General features: G+C 40.3%; 1 protein-coding gene across 1 annotated transcript in view; it reads left to right on the top strand.

Annotated features, from left to right (window-relative positions):
- Positions 1–24,710, top strand: part of Phactr2 (phosphatase and actin regulator 2) — a 102,602-nt gene that overhangs the window by 45,491 nt on the left and 32,401 nt on the right. The window contains exons 3-5 of the mRNA XM_013027006.1: positions 13,504–13,584; positions 18,102–18,260; positions 24,218–24,457. Coding sequence (XP_012882460.1) covers positions 13,504–13,584; positions 18,102–18,260; positions 24,218–24,457 — 480 coding nt within the window. The remainder of the gene's footprint in view (positions 1–13,503; positions 13,585–18,101; positions 18,261–24,217; positions 24,458–24,710) is intronic.

Here is a 24,710-nt window from a genome sequence, read left to right as displayed (position 1 = left end):
TTCTCTTGACCATGTATACCTCACAACAGAAGTGCTGAGCCAGATGGTAACTCGACGTTTAACATTTTGACAAACTGCCAGACTACTTTTTGAAAGTGGCAGCACCGTTTTACCTCTCTACCAATGGTCTAAGGGTGCTCAATTTCCCCATACTCTGGCCAATAAATGTCTGGTCCTTTTCCTTATTACTATCCTGCTGAATATGAAGTTCTTTCCCCCAGCACTCAAACTCCTTTTTTTCTTCCTTACTTTTTTCATTTCCCATACTTTGTGATGTCTATAAATTATTTCTAGCATTCAATCTCTGACCAAACTTCCCAAAAGATTATAAATGTTAACAAGGACAGATTTTTGTTATCTTTCAAATCCTGAAGCAACTAGAATGGTGCTTGGTTTATATTAAGTATTCAATAAATGTTTGTGGAATGAATTAATTAATAAAAAGGCATCTGATTGGCCTTATCCCATCCCAAAGAGGGACCGTTTGCAAGTGAATCTTTGTGATTTGGAAAAATACTCAAATTTACGTGGTGGGATGAATAACCATTTTCAGACCTTCATTAGTGCCATATCACTGAGAGTCACAAGAGCCTTAAGGAATCTCAAAAGGTAGTAAAGAAAAATAAAATAAATATTTCACCCACTGAATGGATAGGGACCTATTCTCTCATGAATGGATAATGACCTTAAGTATTTGTGTGTTGTTGGCCACAGAAAGATCAGTGTGGCAACATCCTTGTCCAAAAAGGGAGACAGGGTGGGGGTTGTGTTTTAGTTCAGCCTTTTGTATTTCTGTCTGTTTTTAATCACTGAACCTATTCAGATGAAATGAGTACGAGAAAGTTCCTTGGGTGAAAGAGTCACTGTAACCATATTATCCTATATACTGTTTTTTCTTTTTATTCTTCTGTTGTTTTTTTAAAGAGACATGATGGTATAAAAACAGGTTTCCCAATAGGCACTACATGTAAAAGAGAATAGGTGTTCTTTATTTATTTCTCCCAGTAGAATACATTTTTCTTGGTTCCATTTTCTATCTATCAGTGGAAAGAAAGCATCCTGATGACCAACATGTATCATTCATTGTAAGTCTGTCCTGGTGGTAAAGCCCACTTATAGGGAAGAGTAATCGATGAGAGCTAGAGTTTTCTGTGTGTGCATTTGTCATCATGGAAATTAGTGGTTTCATAAATATGAGAACCTTCCATCACAAGTTTTAAATAGCCAGCTGCACAAATGAACGGGCAAGCCATCAGGGCCTCCCTTCAACAGACTGATATAAACCATAAGCTCTCGTGTCTAAATGGAGTTGAAGAGACTCCTTTGCTTCCTGTACATTTGGCAGAATGAGATGTTGTTTGTTTAATCCAGGCTGAGTTTTGGATTTACATTTGTGGCTCCAGAGAGCTGACTAGCATCTCAAGGATCCAGTGTTTTCTAGGGAGAGTGATTTCTATTGAGGCAGAGAAACTCCCAAGAAGCATCCCCATGCATGGGCATCTCGAAGAGAGCCTCACAAGTCTTATGGCTACCAGTGATTTTGCCCATTTCTGATTCTAAGTGACATCTGTAAAAACCTCTGCCCATTAGACTGACATGTGTTACTATTAACTTGCTTTTTTTCCCCTTTTCGTCACATGTGATTTTTAAGGGAAATACAAAAGAAAGGTACAGCATTCCTATCCACCTCTTTTTAAATTTATTTTTATTGTACAGGTGATGTACAGAGGGATTATAGTTACACAGGTCAGGTAATGAGTACATTTCTTTGTTAACCAGTGTTACCTTTTCCCTCGTTTTCTCCCAATTTTCCCTCCTAGACCCTCACCTCCCCCTACAAGTTGTATAGTTCATCTTCAACATAGTGTCTAATGAGTATCACTGCTGAATTAATTCACATTTTTGTCCCACTATTTCTTTGTTTCCCTTTCCCCATCCCAAAACAGATAAATTTACATACAAGACAAAATGTACAGAAATCTAAAACAGTGACAAATGGGGAAAAAACAAAGAACAAAATGGTCATATGAAATGATGTTTATCAAAATGAACCCTAAGAAATGGAAACACATTTTTTATTTTACTTTTGTGATTTATTTTTTTCTTTTTTCTTTTCCCCCATCCATCTCTTAATAAAACAAGGCTTTCATTGGGATGCTGTGAGTGGGTTGACATTGCTTTAAGAGAGGATTTGATTGTTTATATCCCTTAGTTGGGTAGATAATTTCCTAACTTCATTTTCCTTTGGAGTAGTGCCACTTTAAACACTTCTGAAGGTACTACCAAACGCATTCTGCCTAGGCCAGGGAACTCATGTCAGGAAAGCCCATTATTTGACTTCCCTTGCCGATTATTTCCCCTGGTGGTTGTGTTTTGTTTTTTTCATCCTGTGATACGAATCCAGTCCTTATCACGAGGACTGAGTCCTGGCAAGCGATTGTTTTTTGGCTTACATATTTTCCTGATCTCTTTCCCATTTGGACTCTTAAATTACCGTCTTAATTCTTATTTCTTTTGTGTTAGGTGAAAGGCACTTACTTATCTAGGCTTAGATCATTTTTTGTCGCAAGTTTTCTTCAACTGCTTCTGAAACCTAGACTCTCTAGGATTTAAAACTGACATTGATGAAGAGTGTCTTTATTCCACAGTGTAAGTATTTTGTGTAATATTTTTTATATGATAGGATATAAAGACACTAGGAGAAATGCAGGCAAATAAGAGACGTGGTTGGAAAAAAGAGTGAATATTGGAAAAATCAGAAAACATGTTATGTATTAGTGTAGTTAATATTCCTTTTCATTAATCTTTTTCCTACGAGCATTAAAAATCAGAAAACATGTTATGTATTAGTGTAGTTAATATTCCTTTTCATTAATCTTTTTCCTACGAGCATTTCTGTACAATTCTATAGTCCAAATGTATTTCTGCAGTTTAATTTTTTTAGTTATGATAAAAGACACAAAAAATAATATTTACTATCTCAAGTGTGCAAATCAGTAGTAATAAATATAATCACATGGTTGTGTAACTGATCTCCTGTACTCTTTCTGATCTTGCAAAACTAACACTTTATAGCTATTAAACAGCCCTTTCCCACTTTCCTTTCCCCAATCCCTATCAGTTGTCTGTAAACAAAGCCTTAAATGGGGGCTGGGAAGATGGCTCAGTGGTAGAGCGCTTGCCTTGCATGGATGAGGCCCCGGGTTTGATTCCTCAGTACCACATAAGCAGAAAAAAGCCAGAAGTGTCGCTGTGGCTCAAGTGGTAGAGCACTAGCCTTAAGCTGAAGAGCTGAGGGACAGCGCCCAGGCCCAGAGTTTAAACCCCATGACCAGCAAAATAAAGAGTCTTAAATGAATCAAATTCCATTAATGACACCAGAAAAAGTTTATCATTGATTTGAAATCAGATGTTGATATATTGGCATTATTTAGTGTTTCTTTGGTTGTTGTTGTTGAGTTTTTTAATCTAACTGCTATGAAGTCCTAATGAATGACCAGCCGTCACAATTTGTACAGTTTGTTGCATGGGTAGTATCAAGTAAAGTATTTTTAAAAATAAATCAATCGAAAATGAGTCCACTCCATATCTATGATCCCAACTACATGAGAGACAGAGATAGGGAGGATCATGGTCAGAAGCCAGTCTGGACAAAAAGTGAGACTTCATCTCAGCCAATAGATCAGGGCATACTGGTCCACATCTGTGGTCCCAGCTACACAGTAGGTATGGATAGTAGGTTCATAGTCTGAAGCTGGTCTCTTGAACCAAAAGCTTGAGACTATTCACCCTATCTTAAAAATAAATAAAGCATCCAGGGGCTGATGGTTTATGGCTGAAGTACCTTGCAAGCAGAATATGAATTTAAGCCCACACACCTAAAAGTAAGCTGAAGTAGAATGGAAAAACAAACAACAAAAAGCAAACCTATTTTTTATTTTAAATATATATTTTTATTGTAAAGATACTGTACAGAGGGGTTACAGTTACATGAGCAAGATAATGAGTCCAATTCCTATCTAGCATTGTTACCCCCGCCTTTGTTTTTCCTCTATCATCCCTTTCCTCCCCCTCCCCAACTCTCCCCTCCCCAAAGTTGTAAAGTTCGTTTTCAACATAGTGTCTTATACATCTCATTGTTAACAATGGGTCAACCTGTATCCTTTTTTTAAATAAATTTTTTATTATGAAAATACTGTACAGAGGAGGGGGTTACAGTTACATGAGCAAGGTAATGAGTACATTTCTTATCAAACATTGTTGTCTCCTCCTTTGTTTTTCCCTACCATCCCTCCCCTCCCATCTCCACAACTACACCCCCCCAACCTTCCTTATTTCAGCATTTTGTTATTTCCCTTCCCTTCCCCAAATTAGAAAAATGTATATACAAGATGCAGGATACCGGAACCAAATACAGTGACAACAGGGGTTGTACCATGGTGGAAGAGCATACAAAGAAACAAAAAAAATTACGTGGTGCATTATAAGTACATTACAAAGAACAACATAAAGGTAAAATCTCTTGTGTCCCTATCTTGGGGTTCATTTCTCTTAGCATCAGGTTATATGGTCATATGTACATAGCTTTTGACCTCTTCTGCTTGTCCTAGACATATACTAGTTATTGCAGATAAGGGAAACCATGAGACCTATGTTTCTTTGAGTTTGGCTTACTTCACTTAATATAATTTTTTTCAAGTCTTTCCATTTCCTAACAAATGAGGTGGTGTCATTCTAAAAGCAAATTATTTTTTTTCTGTTACTCACTTGAAGTTTTATTCAGGATTAATCATAATGTTGGAAAGAGATGTATAGATCAAGGTTTACAGCTAAGATTGCTTTTTTAAACGTTCACTCCTATAACCTGCTCTTCATGGTCTGAGTTTAGAATGCAGATCTTCTAAGGTTGATTGTCCTCTTCTGGTGTCAAACATCTTTTCTCTCCATGCTCTCACTACATCTTGGGTTTACTCCCTTCTGCTGTGAGGAAACAGGAAATGGAAGCCCACAAGCTTTTCACTGAGCTGAATGAATCCAAAAGCACCTGTCTGAGACGTGTGTTTCCCATGGGCTTGTGAGAATCAGAGCGGAAGGAGGAAGGACAGGCAGTGAGCATTCACATAGCACAGGATTCCTGGCCTCTGATTGCCCTCCTGAGAGTACTTGTACTTCCTGGCCCATCTGGGATTGCAAGTTTGCTCATTGTTCCAGTCCTGAACTGTTCTCCCTTGAGAATGGAGTACATGAGTCCCCTTGCGTTGATCTACCATAGCTGTCTCCAGCTTGCCTCTTCTGCAAACAGCAGTGACTTGGGGCTTTTGTGCTAGCATAAGCCAAAGTCAATCACCTCCTCTCTCCTGCCTCACTCTTTTCTGTCAGCCTTACCAGCTCATTTTTTTTTAAAGTATGGCATGCATTTGTTCAATGAAAGAGCATGATGTAGAACAATATGTAAAGCTTACTAACTTTTCTGTAAAAGAAAAAAAAAGCAAAATTAAAATGAGTTTGTCCAAGAAAGTCTGGAAGGAAACACAAGACAGTAATAGAAGTTATTAATTACTTGTGGAGTTAGGGTTGGTTTCCATTGGAAAGTGTGGAGGAGCATAGGGAAAGAGTGAGAACTTCTACTGTAGCCTTTTATACTTTGAACTTAGAATGCACTACTATGTAAAAAGTTACACCTTTAAAATTAACTTTAGGGCTGGGAAGGTGGCTCAGTGGTAGAGTGCTTGCCTTGCATGCATGAGGCCCTGGTTTTGATTCCTCAGCACCACATAAGCAGAAAAAGCCGGAAGTGGCACTATGGCTCAAGTGGGTAGAGCGCTAGCCCTGAGCTGAAGAGCTGAGGGACAGCGCCAAGGCCCAGTGTTCAGGCCCCACGACTGACAAAAATAAAAGATAAAATAAAATAATCTTTAAAAAGTTATTCTCCAGGCCAGGTGCTAGTGGCTCATGCCTGTTAATCCTAGCTTCTTGGAAAGCTCAGATCTGAGGATTGCAGTTCAAAGCCAGCCCAGGCGCACACACACACACACACAAAGTGTGTGAAGAACAGGTTGGAGGACTAAATTTTTGAAAAAGCAATCTACACATCTCTTTCCAACATTATGATTAATCCTGAATAAAGCTTAAGTGAGTAACAGAAAAAAATTAGAAGGCATACTTCTACTAGTAATATTGAAATGTTTGTAATTATCAATGCAGACTGGGTAATATGAAGATGTGGTAGGCTTTTGGTTAGGCTTTTGGGTTCAACTACATTCTAGCTATATGACTGGAATGTGTATTTAGCCTCTCTTAAGTCTCAATGTCTTATTTGGATGAGGGATATTGGTGGGAGGGGTTACAGGAGCATGCTCTCTAAACACCAACAAAATTAGATGGTTACGGTCTGGTTTCTGAGTGGGAAGTTGCGACACTCATTTCTCAACAGGAGGAAGAGACTTCGATCTCTTCATCTTCCTCTTTCTTAAGGCCTAACAAACTTTCAGACTCCAGGGTGGAAAAGAGGGTCTATTTAGTTCTCCTTTCATATTTCTGCTCTGCATATCTAGAGGATCTTTGGTCTCTGCTGGGAGGAAATTCAATTTGAAAACATTTATTTGACACCTTTTTGATTAGTCAGGGCTCTTTACTGTTGATGAATCATAATGAGCGTAAGCGAACAGGGAATTTATTGGTTCATACAACTGAAAGCCCAGGGGAAGACAGCCTTCCAGCATGATTGCATCCAGGTGCTTAAAAGCCATGGTTAGGAACTCTTGTAAGTTTATATGTATATGTGTCTGTACTGGCTTTTTTTCCCCCAACTTGAACTCCCCTCTTGTGAAGGTAAGGTGACCACCAGCCACTGTAACATCACTTTTAGGTAGTTTTAATAGAGAAAAGAGAATACTTTGTTTTCCTGTCTTGGACTTGGATCTTATTGGTGCTAGCCAGACACATGGTCCTTTCTGAACCAATCGCCACTGCCAAGAAGATATGGATGAGTTTGGGAGCCCTAGGGCCTAAATCTAGGAGTATTAACCTCATATGAATCACATGCACTAAAGGATGGGGAAGGTGATTTTTCCACAGGGGGAGGAGGGAAATCAGAGGACTTGTTTCTACAAGAAGTAGAAAAGGATTCTAGACATGTCATTTCTCTTTTCCCTATTATCCACAAACAAGACACTTAGATTCCCCAGTATCTGCTCTGCAGTCTGTTATCTTTGGGAATTATGGAGATGAAATGATAAACAAGATTTGACTTTTCTCATAGAGTTAGCATTGAATATTCAACAAGGACATGGATTTAGCAATAAATAATATACATGTGGCATATGCTGTAACAGAAAACTAGGGATACAGGTGGACCCATTGCAACAATGAGATGTACAAGTTGTCATGTCGAAAAACGAACTTTACAACTTTGGTGGGGTAGGGAGGATCCGGTGGGGGGGGAGAGTATGGGAAAGGATGGGAAGGGGAAACAAAGAGGAGGCAACAATGCTTGATAAGAAATGTACTCGTTATCTTGCCCATGTAATTGTAACTCCCCTGTACGGTATTCTCACTATAAAAAAAAAAGAAGTGAAAGGTGCATCTACTATCTGTTGGATGCCTTCTAGATTCTAGGTACTAGTCTATGTGTATTTGGGTATATCATTTCCTATCCAAAAGAACCTGAAAGGTAGCAGCTATTCATTTTGAGCTGAAAAGGCCAAGTTACTAAGAAGTTACTTAACAGGCATTGCAGTAGTCAGATGTTCCTGTAGGGGGCACTGTTTAAAGATGCCTTGAAACTCAACTCTAGTGAGGATTTCACCTGTGAGTGAGCAAAGCACACTTATCCTAGGGAAAAGAAACAGTAATGTAAAGGAATGGACCTGAAGCAGTTCGGGGTGGGAGGGTCTGAGGGGGATGGTATGTAGGCAATGACGTTAGCCTTAAAATGAAGTAGAGAAAGTGAAGAAAAGAATGATTCAAAGGTCCAGTACCAAGGCTAAATGCTGGTTCAAGATACTCAGCTCCTTCTGTAGTCTGAAGAGTTTTGGGTCGGGGAATTATGTGGCCCTATAAACAAGAAAATGGCCAGACCTCTGCATGCTTCCAGGTGAAGATGTTGGCTTTATTTCTCTGCTTTACGTTCTTGAGATGCCTTGAAAGGCTAAAATAAATGTGCTGCTGGGTGGCACTGATGTGCTATTTCGTTAGATGATTTAGCCACTTTAGACCCTTCATGAAGGGTCTTTGAAACAAGGAGACCATTTTTTGCCATCCTATTTTGTGTAACTGCTGTTGAAGAGACATAGAGCCCAGCCAACTGTTAAAGAACACTTCGAACACATGACAAGTAGTTTTCTGTGTTTCCATCACTGTGTCACAGTGAGGCCATTCACTCCTTGAAACCAAGAAGATAACAAGGCACGCTTATTTAATCGTCTCCTATTTACTCTTCTATTTTGTTCAGTCATTAAACAGTGTTAGAATTGAGAATTAGAACGCTCTTTCCACGCCAAATGAAAACACAAATGACTTGTTGACTACAAGATTTACTCTCGCAGATACTTCCAGAGTAATATGAAATCCACGCCAAGTATCCACTGAAAGGAGCTAGTGGCAGATGCCCCGGCCTCCTCTCCTGAATGTGGGCTCTGCGGCTGGCACGCCATGCCCAGAAGGACATCGTAAATCATTCTGAATTTATGAAGAGCCTAACCATTCGTGTTTTGCACCCTGCTAGCTGCTGGTGTCTCTCCACACTATGGGCTCCCTTCTTCATGCATACAGAGCCTTTTTCAGATAATCCATAGGACCAAAAGCTGAGAATTTTTCCTTAGTCTGGCCCAGCCAAAGAGTAAAGAAGGGAGGAGACAGAAAATTCCTGTTCCTTAAGCCTTTGCCACAAACCTCCCTTGCTTTCTCCTAAATTTGGAGGCTAGGAAGAGGTAGCAAATAAGAATGTTATAATGAGTAGCCTATTTTCTTTTATCCACTTACTCAAGCACTACATATGTATTTTGAGTACCAGTGGCCTAAAAATCACCACTGGGAACATAGTAGTTTTTAAAAAGGGGGGTTCTTTCTGAGATTATACTAACTCATATCACACCTGTAATCCTAGTTATTCAGGAGACTGAGATCTGAGGATCACTGTTCGAAGCCAGCCAAGCAGAAAAGTATCTAAGATTCTTATCTTCAATTAACCACCCCCCACACCAAAAAGTAGAGTTGTGGTTCAATGTGGTTGAATGCTAGCCTTGAGCAAAAAAGCTCAGGGACAGCGCCTAGGCCCTGAGTTCAAGCCCATGACTGACCAAAACAAAAAGGAAAAGGGGCTCAAGCTGATCTCTGTCACCTATGCATGGAAGGGATTTCTAATCTTTGAGCAGAACTCAGAGAGGACTGAATGGAATGAGCCAAGCTTGGAAATGGCTACCATGAAGTCCATGCCTCAAGAACAGAGCAAGGTGTGGGGCAGGAGGGGGGGCACATCAGGGAGTCCAGGGGCTGGAGGGGAGAGGGGGGGAAGGAGAGGGAGAGAGAGTTAGGATGAGAGGATTGGGAAGGCGGGAGAGGAACACTCTTGCAGCGGTGGAGTTGAGGGACAACTTAGAGATCCCTGAAGATTTGAGATATGATTCAAAATGAGATGGATAGCCATTGAAAGTTTCTGAAAGAATAATCCTTTTTAAGAAATACTTGAAAGAGTATAAGCATGAATTCCATACTGGAAAAAGTATAAGCATGCAGTCAGGAGAACCTGGGACAGGCTTTCTTTACTTCCTAGAGACAATTAGGATGTGTACTGTTGTAATCAGGATGGAAATACCAGTTAGTTCACCCAATGGCATGATACAGAAATCATGGTTCTGCTTTGTCTGGATGTCAGAATCACTCATGTATTTTCAGTTGGGATAAAAGATCTTAATCATGAGCTGTTTATTGAGCTAACCAATGACCGTACATCTTACCTAGCTACTGCCTTTGGTGACCTGCATCCCACAAGTCTCTTCCCTGGTAATATACTTCAGCCCTCCCTCTGTGTCATTGAGGTGATTGAATAGATGGCTATAAGCTTCAAAGCCAAGGAGCAGCTGACAGGATTCCTGGGGTCTGCAGTCACCTTTTCACTCCCCTTGAGTCCACGGAGCAGATTCCAGCTGCAATCTCCTCATACATCACATCCTGTAGGTTAAAGCCATGGACAATTTGGGTTTGATATGTGGAAGTCTCCGGCAATGGGAGCTGAATGCTGTCTGAATAATACCTCCCTAAGCACGGGGCTGATCGCTGGCTGAAGTAGGCCCTGCAGGCAGGAAAGCCTTCTCCTTCCAGAGGTTTGAGAGCAGGTGAGCACGCATCAGGAATGTTCCAGGATCCTGCTGAACTAGAATGACCCCTTAGATTCATTCTGGCGCAGAAGCCCTCTGAGCCTGTGTAAAGGTGTCCAGTGAATGTGCTCCGCAAACACACAGACGCTATATAAACAGGAGGCAAATATTTTAAAAGGTGGAGAATGAGATACTTGTACTTGAGAGCAGGGGTTGGCATTTTGTGCCCAGCCACATACCTTCCATGCTCAGCAGCCTGCCGTTTGCTCTCATTGGCTCTGTACACAGTTATCTGCATTATGTGTTAAAAATGCTCTCAGCCAAAGACCAAACAAATAGCCAATGGCATTTTCCTATCAGGGCCCATGTAAAGGAGGCAGCGTAAAACCACAAAGCTGTTGCTTTGGATTATTGGCCGGGAATCCAGTGCCACGGCCGCTTCAAAGGTCTTGCAGTTTTCAAGGAAAAAAAATTTTTAGCTGTGATTAAGTTAGAAGGAAAACAACAGAAATTTAAAACTCAGACTAATGAATGCTGTGGGGTCCGTCATGGAAAAGCAGTAACCTAAGTGGATATGCCCTAAGCTCTTGAGTTTTTACTGTAAGAATGAGAGTTTTGAGACCTTCCCAAAGCAAGAATTACTGACGTTTTCATTCATGATACAGGTTCACTCATGCTTTGCCCAGGTTAGATAGTTCTTAGTGAGCAGTATGGCTTGCCTTCGTTGTACAGACCAATGTTTAAGAGGCCCAGAAACTTGATATGACCTAACCAAGGTGACCCACCTTGTCACAGGACATCTAGAACTAGCAATCCAGGACTCCGGTCAACCATATTGTGTCAGGCAACCATGTGTGTCAGACATCTCGAGAGATGTAGCAAACAATATAAAGTTGTGTTTTATATGAGCAAAGGCTGAATAAAGGTAGGCGCGACAGCCAGAGTGATTGCATTGGGAACCAGCTATGTGTTTCAGTTTCCAGAAGGTAACCACATCCTCAGGACCAGCAGCACTCACTTCTGGTTACATTGCTGCCCCTGGCCTCAATCAAGCTCAGGGCAGAACAGCTGGGAGCCTCTGGGTCTAAACCTAGGCACAAAGACCAGGACAATGAAGCCTGAGTAGGTCAGGACAATCTCTGGGAGGCATCAGTGCCCAGGGTGTTTGTGAAGCATCTGGGACATCCGGGTGCTGGCGCTTGACTCCCTGTGTGAATGGCAAGTGTCTGAAACTTCCTTTGAACAATAACACTCCATAGGAAAGAAGTGTCATGGAGGAACTCTTGGCTCCTGGTAGTGTCCATTGACATCATCAGCCTCTAGGTGGTCTGTGAACATCTACTTCTGGGAGGGAGAGTGGAGAGCGGGGTGGGTGAGTGACCAAGAGAAAGGAGAGACTTCTGTGGGTATAACCATTACACCCACATAGTGCCTGCTGCCATGATTTTGATCACTTATTAACTCACTTTCTTGTTTATATTCTAAATCTACCCAAAATATGTTTGACCAAACATACAACAACATACTTACACACTCTACATAAAATATAAGTGATGTGGGGGGGAATGTTGGAAGGGGTGATATTGATCAAGGTGACTGTACTCATAATCTGACTTGTTGAATTGAAACCGCTTGTATATATATTAGACATATACACATACACATACACACACGACACCAGGTTACACAGGAAAAAGAAATTTCATAAGAAATCTGTGTTAAGTATCAACTTGTTTCAATTTTTTTTTAATAGTTGGCATCTGTTTTCTGTGGCTCTTGGGGTAGTATATTAGTATAGTATATAGTAGTATATAGTAGTATAATGGCTTCTGGTATCATTCTGACTTTAGAAATGAGTTAAAACACACACGCATGCACACACGTGCGCACATGCACACGCAGTTTCTAGTTATCAGAAAAGAGAAAGCCAATTTCTTCACGTGAGATTCTGGGGCTCATGCCATAAGTAAACACAGAAGACTTTCATGTCTTTGATATCAAGCTCAATGCCCAGGGCATATTCTCCTCTCCTCTCTCTTGATGGCCTTGTGTTAAACCCCTCCCCCAAGGACAGGAGAAACCATGTTCTCAGTGTGCACTTGTGTTCCCTTTGAGTGTGTCCAGGCATGGGTTGGGGTCATGGGCTCTCATTTGGCCATGATGTTGAGAGTACTGCTGGATTTGCAGACCATGGGGCCAGGAGAGGCATTGTAAATGGGAGATTCAGAAATCCAGGTCGGATATGACTGCCCCCGCCTCACCTTTCTTTCTCTTCTATATGCTCTGGACCCCCTTCTCTGGCCCTTACCCACCACAGAAATTCTGGAGGGTTCTGCAGGACACACTTTAGGGCTGGTCTACTCAGAGGATTAGTAAGTAAACTAATCATGTGTGGGATTTTCACAAAATCTCCAAGAGTAGAAGACAAAGCTGGTGATTTGACAGGCAAGTTGTATTCAAGCAAAACTGAACATTAAGCACCATTCTGACATTGTATCAAGAACATAGATTTCTTCCAGAAGCAGGAAGAATCAGGGTAAGGTTCTCATTCCTTGACAAGCCTGGGAAAGCTGCCCATTCTGAACTCTCTTCCATTCGCCTAGGACTTGAGTTTATCAGGGGCTATTCCAGAACCTCCTGGAACTTGTAAGTATGGGAAAGAAAAGACTTACAGAAATCTCATGTGTTAGACTTTTATACCAGATGCTGTGCCAGAGAAAATACTAGAAACAATAGTCCCTTCTCACCCAGATTCAGATGAAATGTTTGTTGGAAATGTGTGGATTGTTTTGGGTTTGTTTTTTAAATGTAAATTTACATGTAATGTACATATACTGCATATCATACTGCAGACACATTTGTCAGCATGTGCTTTTTTTTAATGTCACTATTAGAGAAAGGAATATTTCAGAGTGAGATGTTATCTCAGTACTCTATGGTTGGTATGGAATAATGTATCTGGGTTCTTGGCCAGAGATTATAGTTTGAAAGACCAGGGATGATGGCTGGACTTCCGATCACCAGTTGCAGTGATTTGTCCAATTGTGTGTTTTAGGATGCTACAAAGTAAGTTGAGGCTTGAGCCCTCTTGTACACAGAATGGGTGTGCCCAAATCTGTTTGGAATATTGTTCTTAATTATTTGAAGCGATGACTTGATTCTTACTTGTGCTTATTCTTTTTAAAAGTATTAGAGAGGAAGATTTCCACAAGACAAAGTAGAGAGGAGCTGATAAGAAGGGGCGTGCTTAAGGAATTGCCTGATCAAGGTGAGGAAATTAATCATACATTTCAAATAACTTGATCCTTCATTTTTGGTCATTCTTTCGTTTTCTTTTGAAATTTAAGATGATCACATGGGGCCCTTTTTCAGGAAAATAGCCAAGAATCTCTCTTTTAGAGTATCTGAGATATTATTGAAAAGAAGTTCAGAGGATTTTCTGGTGATTGCTTCTCCAGAGTTCACTCTAAAACATGAAAGTCTACACAGGACAACAAGTGGCTAGAGATAAGGGTAAAGATACAAATGCTTGCATGGCTCCTTTTCTTCTCTTGTTCTTTAATCTTTACAGGTGCTTGTTGGAGTTTTAACAGAGTTTTAGCTTACTAATACCACGTTTGTTTCTTAAGAACAGCAGTGAAAGAAATGAGAAACGTACCTCATGTCCTTTTCACTTTTTATTGAGATACTATCAATAAAGCAGGAATGGGCAAATTAGCCTGTTTAGTGCTTACTCTCAAATGCTTTTGCTTTTCTTGTATAGTCCTTTTTTCATTTCTCTGAACTTTAGGCACTTTTTATACTTTGTTACATTATCTATTTTTTTCTTTGCTCTATTCTTGTGCTTTTCTTCTTCCATCTTAACTCAAAGAAGACTGAGATAGTGGCTCAAAAGAAGACACCAACATTGGTTATTTCTCTAAATAAGTAATATCAACCTATTTTCTCTGTTCCCACTGCTGTTAAAAGGCATTTTACCGCAACACTATTGATTTATCTTAGTCCTCTCTTCCCTTCAATACGACCTTAATTTGTAATAAAATGTTACCTCTTCTTGGTATATATTCCTTGGAAAGAACTTGACTATTGTTTTTTGTTTTGTTAGGTTTTTTTATTTTTGGCCAGCCCCGGGGCTTGAACTTAGGGCCTGGACATTGTCCCTGTGCTTCTTTTGCTCAAGGCTAGCACTCTACCACTGGAGCCACAACACCACTTCCAGCTTTTTCTGTGTATGTGGTACTGAGGAATCAAACCCGGGGCTTCATGCATGCTAGGCAAGCATTTTACCACTAAGCCACATTCCCAGCCTGGGTTTTTTGTTCTTTTGTTTGCTTTGGTTGGTTTGGTTTTCCATTGACTATTTATAAGTGAAACTGACACAATTCTTCCAAAATCTGAACAATCACAGAGTGGAGCTTGAAAATGCTATAGTCTTACTTCTGCTTCTGAAAACGTAGGGTACCAAGTGTCATGGTGCACACATATGTAATCCCAGGCCGCAGGAGGCAGAAACAGAAGGATCTGGAGTTGAAAGCCAGCTTCAGCTCCATAAGAAGTTCATCACTTTGAACTACCTAGCAAAACCGTGTCTAAAAATCACAAAACAAAACAGAAGAAATGATCAGGAATATAGCTCAATGATAAGAGTGAATGCCTGACTAGCAGGTACAAAGCTCTGAGTTTAATCAGTACTAACAATTAAAAAACCAAATTAGAGATGGAAAAAGAGTTTACTTTTTCTAAATGTATGTAGCGATACTCAATTTAAGGAAATTGTTAATACAACTTGCTTTTTATTCTGCCCAGTCTGTTCAGCAATTTGCCTCCTAGTTAATGATTCTGAGGCTAACATATACTTATTTCCCAGAGATCTGACTCTATTTGACCTTTTCTAAAAAAAAAAATCTTTCATGGCTGAGTGTTAGTTTTAAAACATTAAAGAACCTAAAAGGGATGGCATTGATCAAGACACATTGTACTCAGAAACTGCTTTGTTGAATAGCAACTCTATTATACAGCCACTCAAAGGAAGTAACTTAAAAAAAAAGAACTTACCCATAATCCAATAGGCTTCATGTTTGAGAAGACCTAACCTATTGAGTTTTACTCTCCACCTTCTTTGTTGTTATTGTTGTTGTTTCACAAGGTCCACATATAGAACAGTAAAAGTTAACTACAGGTTGAAGGTGTCCCAAGATGCCAGTTATAAACAGAACCCTTCTCATTTTCAATCAGAGGATGGAGAAAATTGGTTTTCTGTCATTGACTCAAAGACAATTACCCTGAAAACTTCAGTCTCTGAGACTGGAAGCTGCTATTTTTTGGTGACAGCCACCTCTGTTTCTGCCGGGAAGATTCATTCTTGGCTTTGACCTTCTTGACCTTCTGGTAGCTCTTGATTGCTTGTCAGTTCTGCCCTTTATTACATGGGGCCGGATGGACTTTTTCGCTCTCTTTTGCTGCCCTGGTTTTAACTTCAGTCCATCCATACCTCACTACAGCTATTATTTTTCCTTTCAGATTCTTCTATATTCTTTATTTTGCACCAAATTCTCACTTCAATTTAAAAGTTCTGCAGTTGGCTTCTCCTGAGAAGTCCATACGTGATGTAGCCCAAGTTTGGTATTTATCTCTGGTTTTGTCCTTCCATCTTTTCTTGCAGTTTGAACACGAGGGCGTGAGGATTTCCTATTGGCCTGCCAGCTTCCTTTCTTTTCTCAGGGTACAGTTTTAACCTCCTCATGAGTCACTTCCCTGTGCTCATACATGATTTCCTCCTTCTAGCTGTGCCTTTTTGCTTCTCACTTTTTGAGTTTTTTTTGTTTGTTTTTGTTTTTACTTCCGTTCCTTACATCCTTGTTTACCAGAAAGAGGTATGTCCCTCCTGGTACTCCTGTGCTATGATGTAACCAATTACTTCTGCCTGTGCATTGTCTCTCATTTTACTTTAAGCTTACTATGACTTTCTGAGGTCTCAGTCCTTTGTGTACAAATGTTACCTCTTGACTCTAACCTGGGACTGGCTCAAGTACCTTCCCAGGTCTTCCTTTACTCTGCTGATATTTGGGTTATGTAGCCCATGCATAGAAGGTTTAACTTGTTTTCATTCTGAAACAATTTTCTTATCACCCAGTACTACAAACACTTTCACCACATGCACTTTTTACTTAATATGTTCAATTTTTTTGTTTTCTTCCCTTGAATTCCATATTTATTACAGACATATCTCTTTTCTATGCCTCAGAGTAAATATTATTTCTACCTAATTCATTATTTCTGTCATTCTAAAATTCATTTTTTCTCTATGACACTATGTAATTTTCTCCTTAGCTTTTTTATTCAGATTTATAAAAAATTAATTTAAGCAATCAAAGAATTTTAATGTAATTACTTAAAATAGAAGTAAGCTGCCATTAATACAACTTTAATATGAGTTCATTGCCAACTAAAGTCAAATACAACAGAGTTATCTAAAACCTAAGGAGTTTTATACAAAGAAGTGATTTTTTAATTTTTACTTTGCTTGGAATTGTTTGTTTTTACATTATTTTTATTTTATCTGTGACTGTTCCCTTTTATGCTAATTGCTTGACACCCAATAATTCTTACCTTAATTTTATTGAAATAATTAGTACTTATTTGCAGTGGCATTGCTTTCAGTTTTTTTCTATCTTAAATGTATGTAGGAATCGAATTACAGGTTCTTAGGAATTATATCACTAAGCAACAATTCTTTTTTATTTTGAACAGGATATAATTCTATACTTGTCTCAATTCTCTATGTTAAGTCTGCTTTTTAGAGAAGGCTAATGCATTTTGTAGATGAATTAAAGCAACAATAATGTGAGACATAGTCTCTGTTTTCTAATGATTACCCAAATGATTAATCAAAAAGTGCAAATAAACACCTCAAATCATGTATTCTTTCATGTTTATTGAGTTAATTTTTGTTTTATAATAGTAGTTGAACCTCAAAAATCCTTCTGTATATGAACCAGAGGTAATCATTTCAAGCATAAATGAATGCAGTCACTTTTATTTTGGAAACCCTCAGAAATTCTGGAAATTCAGGCATTAAAATTAGTTATTTATGATTTAGATAATATATAAATTTTATTTTCAGCTCTGTCAAAATCCTCCATAATTAAGTTTTATGCATATTTTCCCAAGTGTTTTCTAATTATTGGATGTTTTAATCTTTCTATAGTCAAGAAAATAAAAACAAAATTAGCTTGGTACCACCTTTCCCCAGAACACAGAGTAGCAGTTATGTTCTTGTGTAATTAACACATGTAGATGTAAGATACTCTGCAGATAGTAGTGCTTGGGAACGTTTCTGTTCTTTCACATGTAATTGCTTTCATGTTATATTTGTGTATTTGCATTCGCTTTGTGTTTTCGGTACATGTTAAGATGTTTATTCCATATTCCAGATTGTTCTTTTTGCCACTTAGTATCTGGATGACAAAGACACACATAACTATTGACTTCAACCAGACTGTAGCCCAAGAACCAGAGGGACTGTGCTACCTTGGTGCTTTGCATAATGAAGAAACTCATTCCTCCTGTCTGGAAATGGCATGTGGATGTTCCCTCCATGGCTGTTTTTTCTCAAGACTAAATGATTTCTGGCTCTTAGGTTTTAAAGAAATCATTTGGTTAAAACCATGGTGATCTGGTGCCCAGGGACAGAAAAACACACCCAGATCTATAGTCTCTAAGTGGGGAACTGATTTTTAAGAAAGCCATCAAGTTAGACATCTAGGTGTTTCTTTCCAATTTTAGATGGAGATGTAACAGTTAACTTTGAAAATTCAAACGGGCACATGATACCCATCGGAGAGGAATCTACCCGAGAGGAAAATGTAGGGAAGTCTGAAGAAGGTAATGGCTCTGTGTCTGAGAAAACACCACCTCGGGAAGAAAGGGCAGAAGATAAGAAAGGTAAAATAAAGAGAAACACATATTATTATTTCCTTTAGTACAGATCAATGTCAAGAACCTGGCCCTCAGGCGTCCAATAGTGAGTCTAAATCATTAGTTTACAATGAGGAAGTTTGAAGGTGCCAAGAAGACAGAATTGATAACTAGGAAAAGAAATAGGATGAATTCCTCAAGAGGATGTGTCCATTTTATAAGGTAATAATCTGAGCAAGCAGGCTCTTGAAATATAAGAGGTGTCTACTAATATCCTCTTTTCTTCGTAGTTTTTTCCTCAAGATCTTAAAAAAGTAAGATGTTGGAACAACTTTCTTAGCTGGTTCCAACAGACCTTGGTGAGCAGCTCAATGCAGACTAATACCAAGGCTCAAATGGGTCTCTCAGCCCAGAACTCCTTTTCTGGTATGAGACTGGGCAGATGACATCCACACACCCAATATTATAGGTTCTAGACGTTTCTAGAAGAGATCTAGAAAGAGTTACTTCCTAGAGATGCCTCAGCCTCTGCTTCAGGATCTTTCTGTGATTTGGAAATTTCAAAATGTGCCCAGATCATATTGGAAGACTTAAAAAAGAGGCCTTGACTTCCAGGGTGAATATGCTACCATAGATTCAGACACCCCCAGCATCCATAAATTCCAGACTCTTGGATTATAGCGCTATACCACTGTTACTACAGGCAGGCAGCCCACCAAGCCTCATCTTTGTGCATATCGTCAATGGGAATCCCACAGGGAGAGATTTTTCTACAAGTTTCTAGATGACTCTATGAAGGATAGAAAGGAAAGCTCAGGAAAGAGATTGTTTCCTGTTCTACAAAGCCCACTTCTGAGTTGGATGGCAAAATTTTCATGAAACTTTATTTGGGTTCCATAGACATATTGAGAACTGCTGGAAATGACTAAAAGTGAAGTTCTCTTTCTCCATTCTTGACCCAAATCCTCCCAAGATGGGGAACTTTGATGGCTTTTATTAAGCAGACCTAGTAACTAAAATCATCTTTTCTGACTAAGTCCACAACCACTTTTAATTCTTTGCATATAAAGAAACCTTTAAAAGTATTAGAAATCTAGGTTAATCATCTGTTGAGAAATGTTTCGTTTTATTTTCATCAAATATTAAGAATAATATTGGCAGGCCCTAGCTTGTTCCACTAAAGAACTCTCCACATATTAACAATGATCGTAAGAACATAATACTTTTAATGATATTTCTGAGACGTAACAGAAAGTACACTTGAATTTTAAAGGGCTTTAGTTGAAAATCTTAATGCAGTTAGTGACATCTTTTTGGTTTGGGGTTTTTTGTTTGTGTGTTTTTTAAGTTCCGCTGTCCTGTGTCAACTGTTCACTTTCAGATCCATCATCTGTCGGTTGTCCCTGGTCTGTGTGGCTAGCATTGTCACCCACTGACTGGGCAGACATCAGAGGAAGTATTGGCCTTGTCAAGCAAATAAAATGTTTCTGATAGGTTCAGATTTTAAAAAGAAGACGACAACAGGTGTCATAAGTTGACTCGTTTGTTCGGAGTTTCTGTTCTTGGTGAGTTAGAGGGTGTCAGGAGAGGGAGATGCACAAATGCTGTCAGCAAAGCTCCCTCTGGACAGAGCTCACGCAAGGCCAGGCTGATAACAAAAGGCAGCATTAGGTTTAGGAACCACTTCCTGAGTCTAAAAATAATGTCACTCATAACTAATACTGCAAAACATTTTGTTCCATAGAAAATGCCCTATGAATAAGGATTGTTTGATTTCTCTAGTAAGGCCCAATTGGATTCTGAAAACTAACCTGATTGAGTTGGCCTGTCCTCTCATTTGGTCTCACTCCTTGTCTGAGTTCCTTTCCATTGCAGCCCACCATCCCACGTGCTTAATCGTAATTCTGGGGTTTAATGTTCCCTCAGCATAAAGGCAGCTTACTCTTGGCATTATTTCCTCTACTGATAGGCTGTTTTTTAAAAAAAACCATACCATAGGCCTTGAAAGTCCTAGGGTGCTTGCTTGTCATATCTCTTTGTAAAACAGTATCTCAATACTTTAATATTGGAACCATCAGTGTTGAGGAAAGCAAAGCATATGGCCTTCACATTTAACCTGTGGCTCGCTTCTACGCAGTCCACAAAGCTCTTGCTGGGCTTCCCCAGGCATCTGACTGTGTAGTTAGTACAGCAGTTCTGGGCCTCCTCTGCTAATACTGGAGACTTCTTCCATAATCTGCACTATGTTACATATAGCAGTTTATGAGAAATCTTAAAATTGTTTAACATTATTTCTATAGAATTTTTATGAAGGTTATTCAACAAGGCAACAGTGAGGCACACTTACCTTGTTCTACAATCATGAGGGACCATCATGGATAAGACCCTGGTGGAGGCTAGGAAAGGACTGGAGAATGAGAGTCAATCAGTAGCCTAAGAGGAGGCCAGAGTGCACACAGGCAGTTGCAGTACAAGATGCAAAATATAATGGATGAGGGTCTTGAGAGAGACCAGAGAACCCAGAGCAGAGACCAGAATTGTTTCTCTGAGTAAACTAAGACCTGGAGGAGACAGGGAGCTAGTCAGGTATGGGAGATGACCAGGTGCAGAAGGCATGCAGTTTGGGGCTGGCTGTAGGGATAGTTGGACTCACACCACATGTGGCAGCAGAAGCCATGCCTGGAAGCAGACAGCTTGTTTTCCCAACTGTGGCATTGTGATATCTTGTGTGCCAGCATAACCAAAGTGAGCAGATGCCTCCTTCCTAACCTCCTCTGGGGAAGATAATACTCTCCTCTGCATCATTTCTTTCATGTCATCAAATCCTATCATAATAGTAAAAAAAAAAAAAGGAAAAAGAAACCAACCACATATCTTAAGTCATTACCTTCCGAATACGACAGAAGAGTCTGTCTTCTATTGATTGTATATCAACCAGTGTATAACACTCATGGAATAAACCTATATTTTAGAGCACTGTGTTGGATGGGATATAAATGTCAGACAGCCAGTCGTGTGGTGTATACCTGTAATCCTAGCACTTGGGAGGTTTGAGGCAGGAGGATCATTCCCGACCAATCTGAGCTACATGGTGATACTGTCTGAATATTTAAATACATAACAGTTTCAAACTGAAGGCATTTTAAGTTATTCAGAAAACATAATCTCTGTATATTCACATGCACACACACACACACACACACACACACACACACACACACACACACACACACACACCCCTTTGGACTCACCCGCATGCACGCCACTCAGTGATAAGTGGCTGAGTTGGGAGAGCAAAGAGCAAGCTCCAAGTTTTCGAAGGATCAGCAGAGTTGGGCTTGTCCATTTTCTCTCCATTAGGGAGAAAATTGCCAGCTGTCACAAACCACCCATCTCTTCCTTCTCCAACCCAGAGGGTCGCTTCCTGGAGGGATTGCTTTATTATTTGTGATGCTGGGATTGAACCTGAGTCTCTCAGGTGTGTATGCAGACACTCAGCACATGCTTTGCCACTGAACTCTCTCACCAGCCCATCTACAAGGTACAGTTTTAGAAGTGAAAACCCATAGCAGACCAGGAAAGGATCACTCGCCGGCCTGCTGTGGAAGGAAGGGAAGTCAGGCGTCGTTTGCAGAATGGAGGAGAACACACGTACCACACAGTGCAGATCACTTCATTATTCTGATGGATGATAGGATTATTGAGCCTAGTCTCTGTGTGTGTGTGATATTGTGCTGGGGCTAACATTGTAGGCATTGTATTTTAAAAAAGTCGACTTCTTCCCTATGCAAAAAAAAAATCTACAAAGTTAGTGTGTTATATTGCATATTGAAATAAATGTTTTAAGCCAGGCATGGTGGCATATACCTATAATCTCTGCTGGGGAGGCTAAGGTAGGAGGATCATGAGTTCCATGCCAACCTGAGCACGTGTGAAGCATGATTTGAGGTCTCAAAACAGAGGCTGCAATGTTTTAGCTGTGTACCAACTTGGATCATTCTTGGTCCTAACAGACTTATGTCCATTAGAACCTGACTCAGACCTGTTGGGTTGGAGGCAATGTTTTCTATACAGGATACAGGACAACTGAGGTAGAAGAAAAGATACGTGACTAGAAAGGCAAAAATACAAAGCAGCCTCTCATAAATGTTGAGTAACTGGTGCATGGAAAGAAAGAAGAAAGGAAGGAAGGAAGGAAAGAAGGGAAGAAAGAGAGAGGTGGAAAAGGCTGATTTCAGCGATAACTAGGGAGGGTTATAGTTGAGTCGGGATAAAGGGAGAGTGTTAAAAGACATAGCCAGACATGTCAGAACATCCCTGTAATCCAAGATTCTTCAGAGGGAGAGATAGGAGAATTGCAATTTGAGACGAGCCGGGGTGAGGAGGTGCAGAATATTAGCGGTACTTCATCTTAATTCACAGTCTAGATGTGGTGACGCAGGGGGACTGCGTAGAAGATGCAGATAGATGAATTGTAGTCTGAAGCTACCCTGGAAAAAAAATTCAGGACTCTATTGAAAAATAACATAAATCAAAAAAGGGACTAAAGGTGTAACTGAAGTGGAGGAGCACTTTCATAACAAGTACATGACCCCGTCCCTGCGTTCAACCCACAGTACCACCACACAGAGAGGCGGGGAGGGTTGGGAGGGAAGGGACAGAGAGGGAACGAGTTTTATTGATTTTATTGATTAGCTTTTGTCACTAAAATCATTGTTTTAGATACATGCCTGAACTAAGAGAGGATATGATTTAAAAGGGGACAGTTTTATTTCATCCTGACTAGAATAAGAAGCAAACCAAAAGAAATGGTAATAAAATGTGAAACATGCCTCTATTAAGCCCTTTCATTCACAAACGGAAAGGTATACCCATTGAAGGTTGCATTTTGTCTTAACACTGTCTTACGTTGTTAATTGTCCTCCGTTTGTAAAGAAATGGACCAAAACCATTTTATAAAAATTATTTTCATTACAAAATCAATCCCTTTGAGAAAGATACAGATGGGAATGTACAAAGAAACGTATACATTTCCACTTTCAATACTTCTTCTGACATTACTTCTCCACTTCTCCAAAATCCAGGGAAGGTCTCTGTGTTTCACTTTGTGATTTTCTTGTCTGAATTTTAGCGTTTGTCTTTTCAAAGTCATTTATTTCTGTTTCCATGACAAAACAAAATATCCCGTGGATTGGGCCCCCTCCTGGCCCATCGTCCTGCTGCAAATTCACAGGGCAGAAGAAGTTATTGTTGAACAGGAAGCTGCCCTAGTGTGTCGGGGAAGCTTGTGAACTTTCATGGAAAGCAGTTCCCTGTTCAGAGCACAGGTCTCATATCATTGCCCTCCAGAGTCTCCCATGGCTGAGAACAGGCCGGGTATAGTGAGACGACACTGGAGGCCCTTCCAGGTTGATCAGACGTGCGTTCTCAGAGGAAATTGAGTCCAGTCACTGTTTTGGCACTCAGCCCTCACCCCCAGTGGTGGTACGTACAAAGTACTCACCTGTCATTCTCAAAGATCCTTCAGTTGAGATGTTATTAATTTGGAGCTAGAGGAATGGTTCAAGTGGAAGAGCACCTTTCTTGCAAGTGCATTGCCCTGAGTTCAAATCTCTCTCTCTCCTCTCTCTCTCTCTCTCTCTCTCTCACACACACACACACACACACAATAGTATGCTAATTTTGTTCAATTTAGTGATCCTCTGTCCACCATAGATTGGAGGCTAGAATTGAGGTCCCTGGCTTGTGGACACTTGGGTTTATCCTCAACTTCATCAACATGAACGGTGCCTTCAGAGAACATGCCCAATGTATCTTTCAGACTTTGAATTTTTACCCTCCAGATGTGTGCTGTCTGGTGTAGTTGCCCCATCGTGCTTCCAAAGTGCCAAGCTGCCCAGTGTGTGTACCGCTGTCACCATGTCTTGCTCCTGCTGCTTATGTGTGTCTGTATCGGTCTGCTCTGTTCACTTTCTCATTTGTAGAGAACACTGAAAACCACTCTGAAACACCGACAGCGCCTGCTCTACCTCCTTCAGCTCCTCCTAAGCCTAAACCCAAACCTAAACCCAAAAAGTCACCTGTGCCCCCCAAAGGGGCCACTGCCGGGGTCAGCCACAAAGGTGATGAAGCGCCTCCCAGTAAAAAAAATGCCAAGGCTCCTGGCAAGCAGGGCCCCGTCCCTCCACCCAAACCAACAGGCCGAATCACGACCCGAGAGGCTGGTGAGTATGTCTCCAGGGCATTGTGGGATTGAGTCCAGAGTGCTGGGCTACGGGAGGGGAAAATTGTGGTTCTTTTGTCATCTCGGGATATAAAACCAAGGATGCAACATGGACAGAGAATGTCTCAGGAACCTCACTGTACCTGTCTGCAGGGGACAGTCAACCAGGTGCTTAGTTCACCTTGATTGGGGTAACTATGCCTCCTGCTTGTTGGTATCCACTATTAATAGTCACAGGGAGACCCACTCCAGTT

The sequence above is a fragment of the Dipodomys ordii genome, unplaced genomic scaffold, assembly GCF_000151885.1.
Source record: "Dipodomys ordii isolate 6190 unplaced genomic scaffold, Dord_2.0 Scaffold98, whole genome shotgun sequence".
NCBI classification, from domain to species: Eukaryota; Metazoa; Chordata; class Mammalia; order Rodentia; family Heteromyidae; genus Dipodomys; species Dipodomys ordii.
The sequence above is the reverse complement of the archived record's forward strand: the minus strand, read 5'-3'. Positions and strand labels throughout refer to the sequence as shown.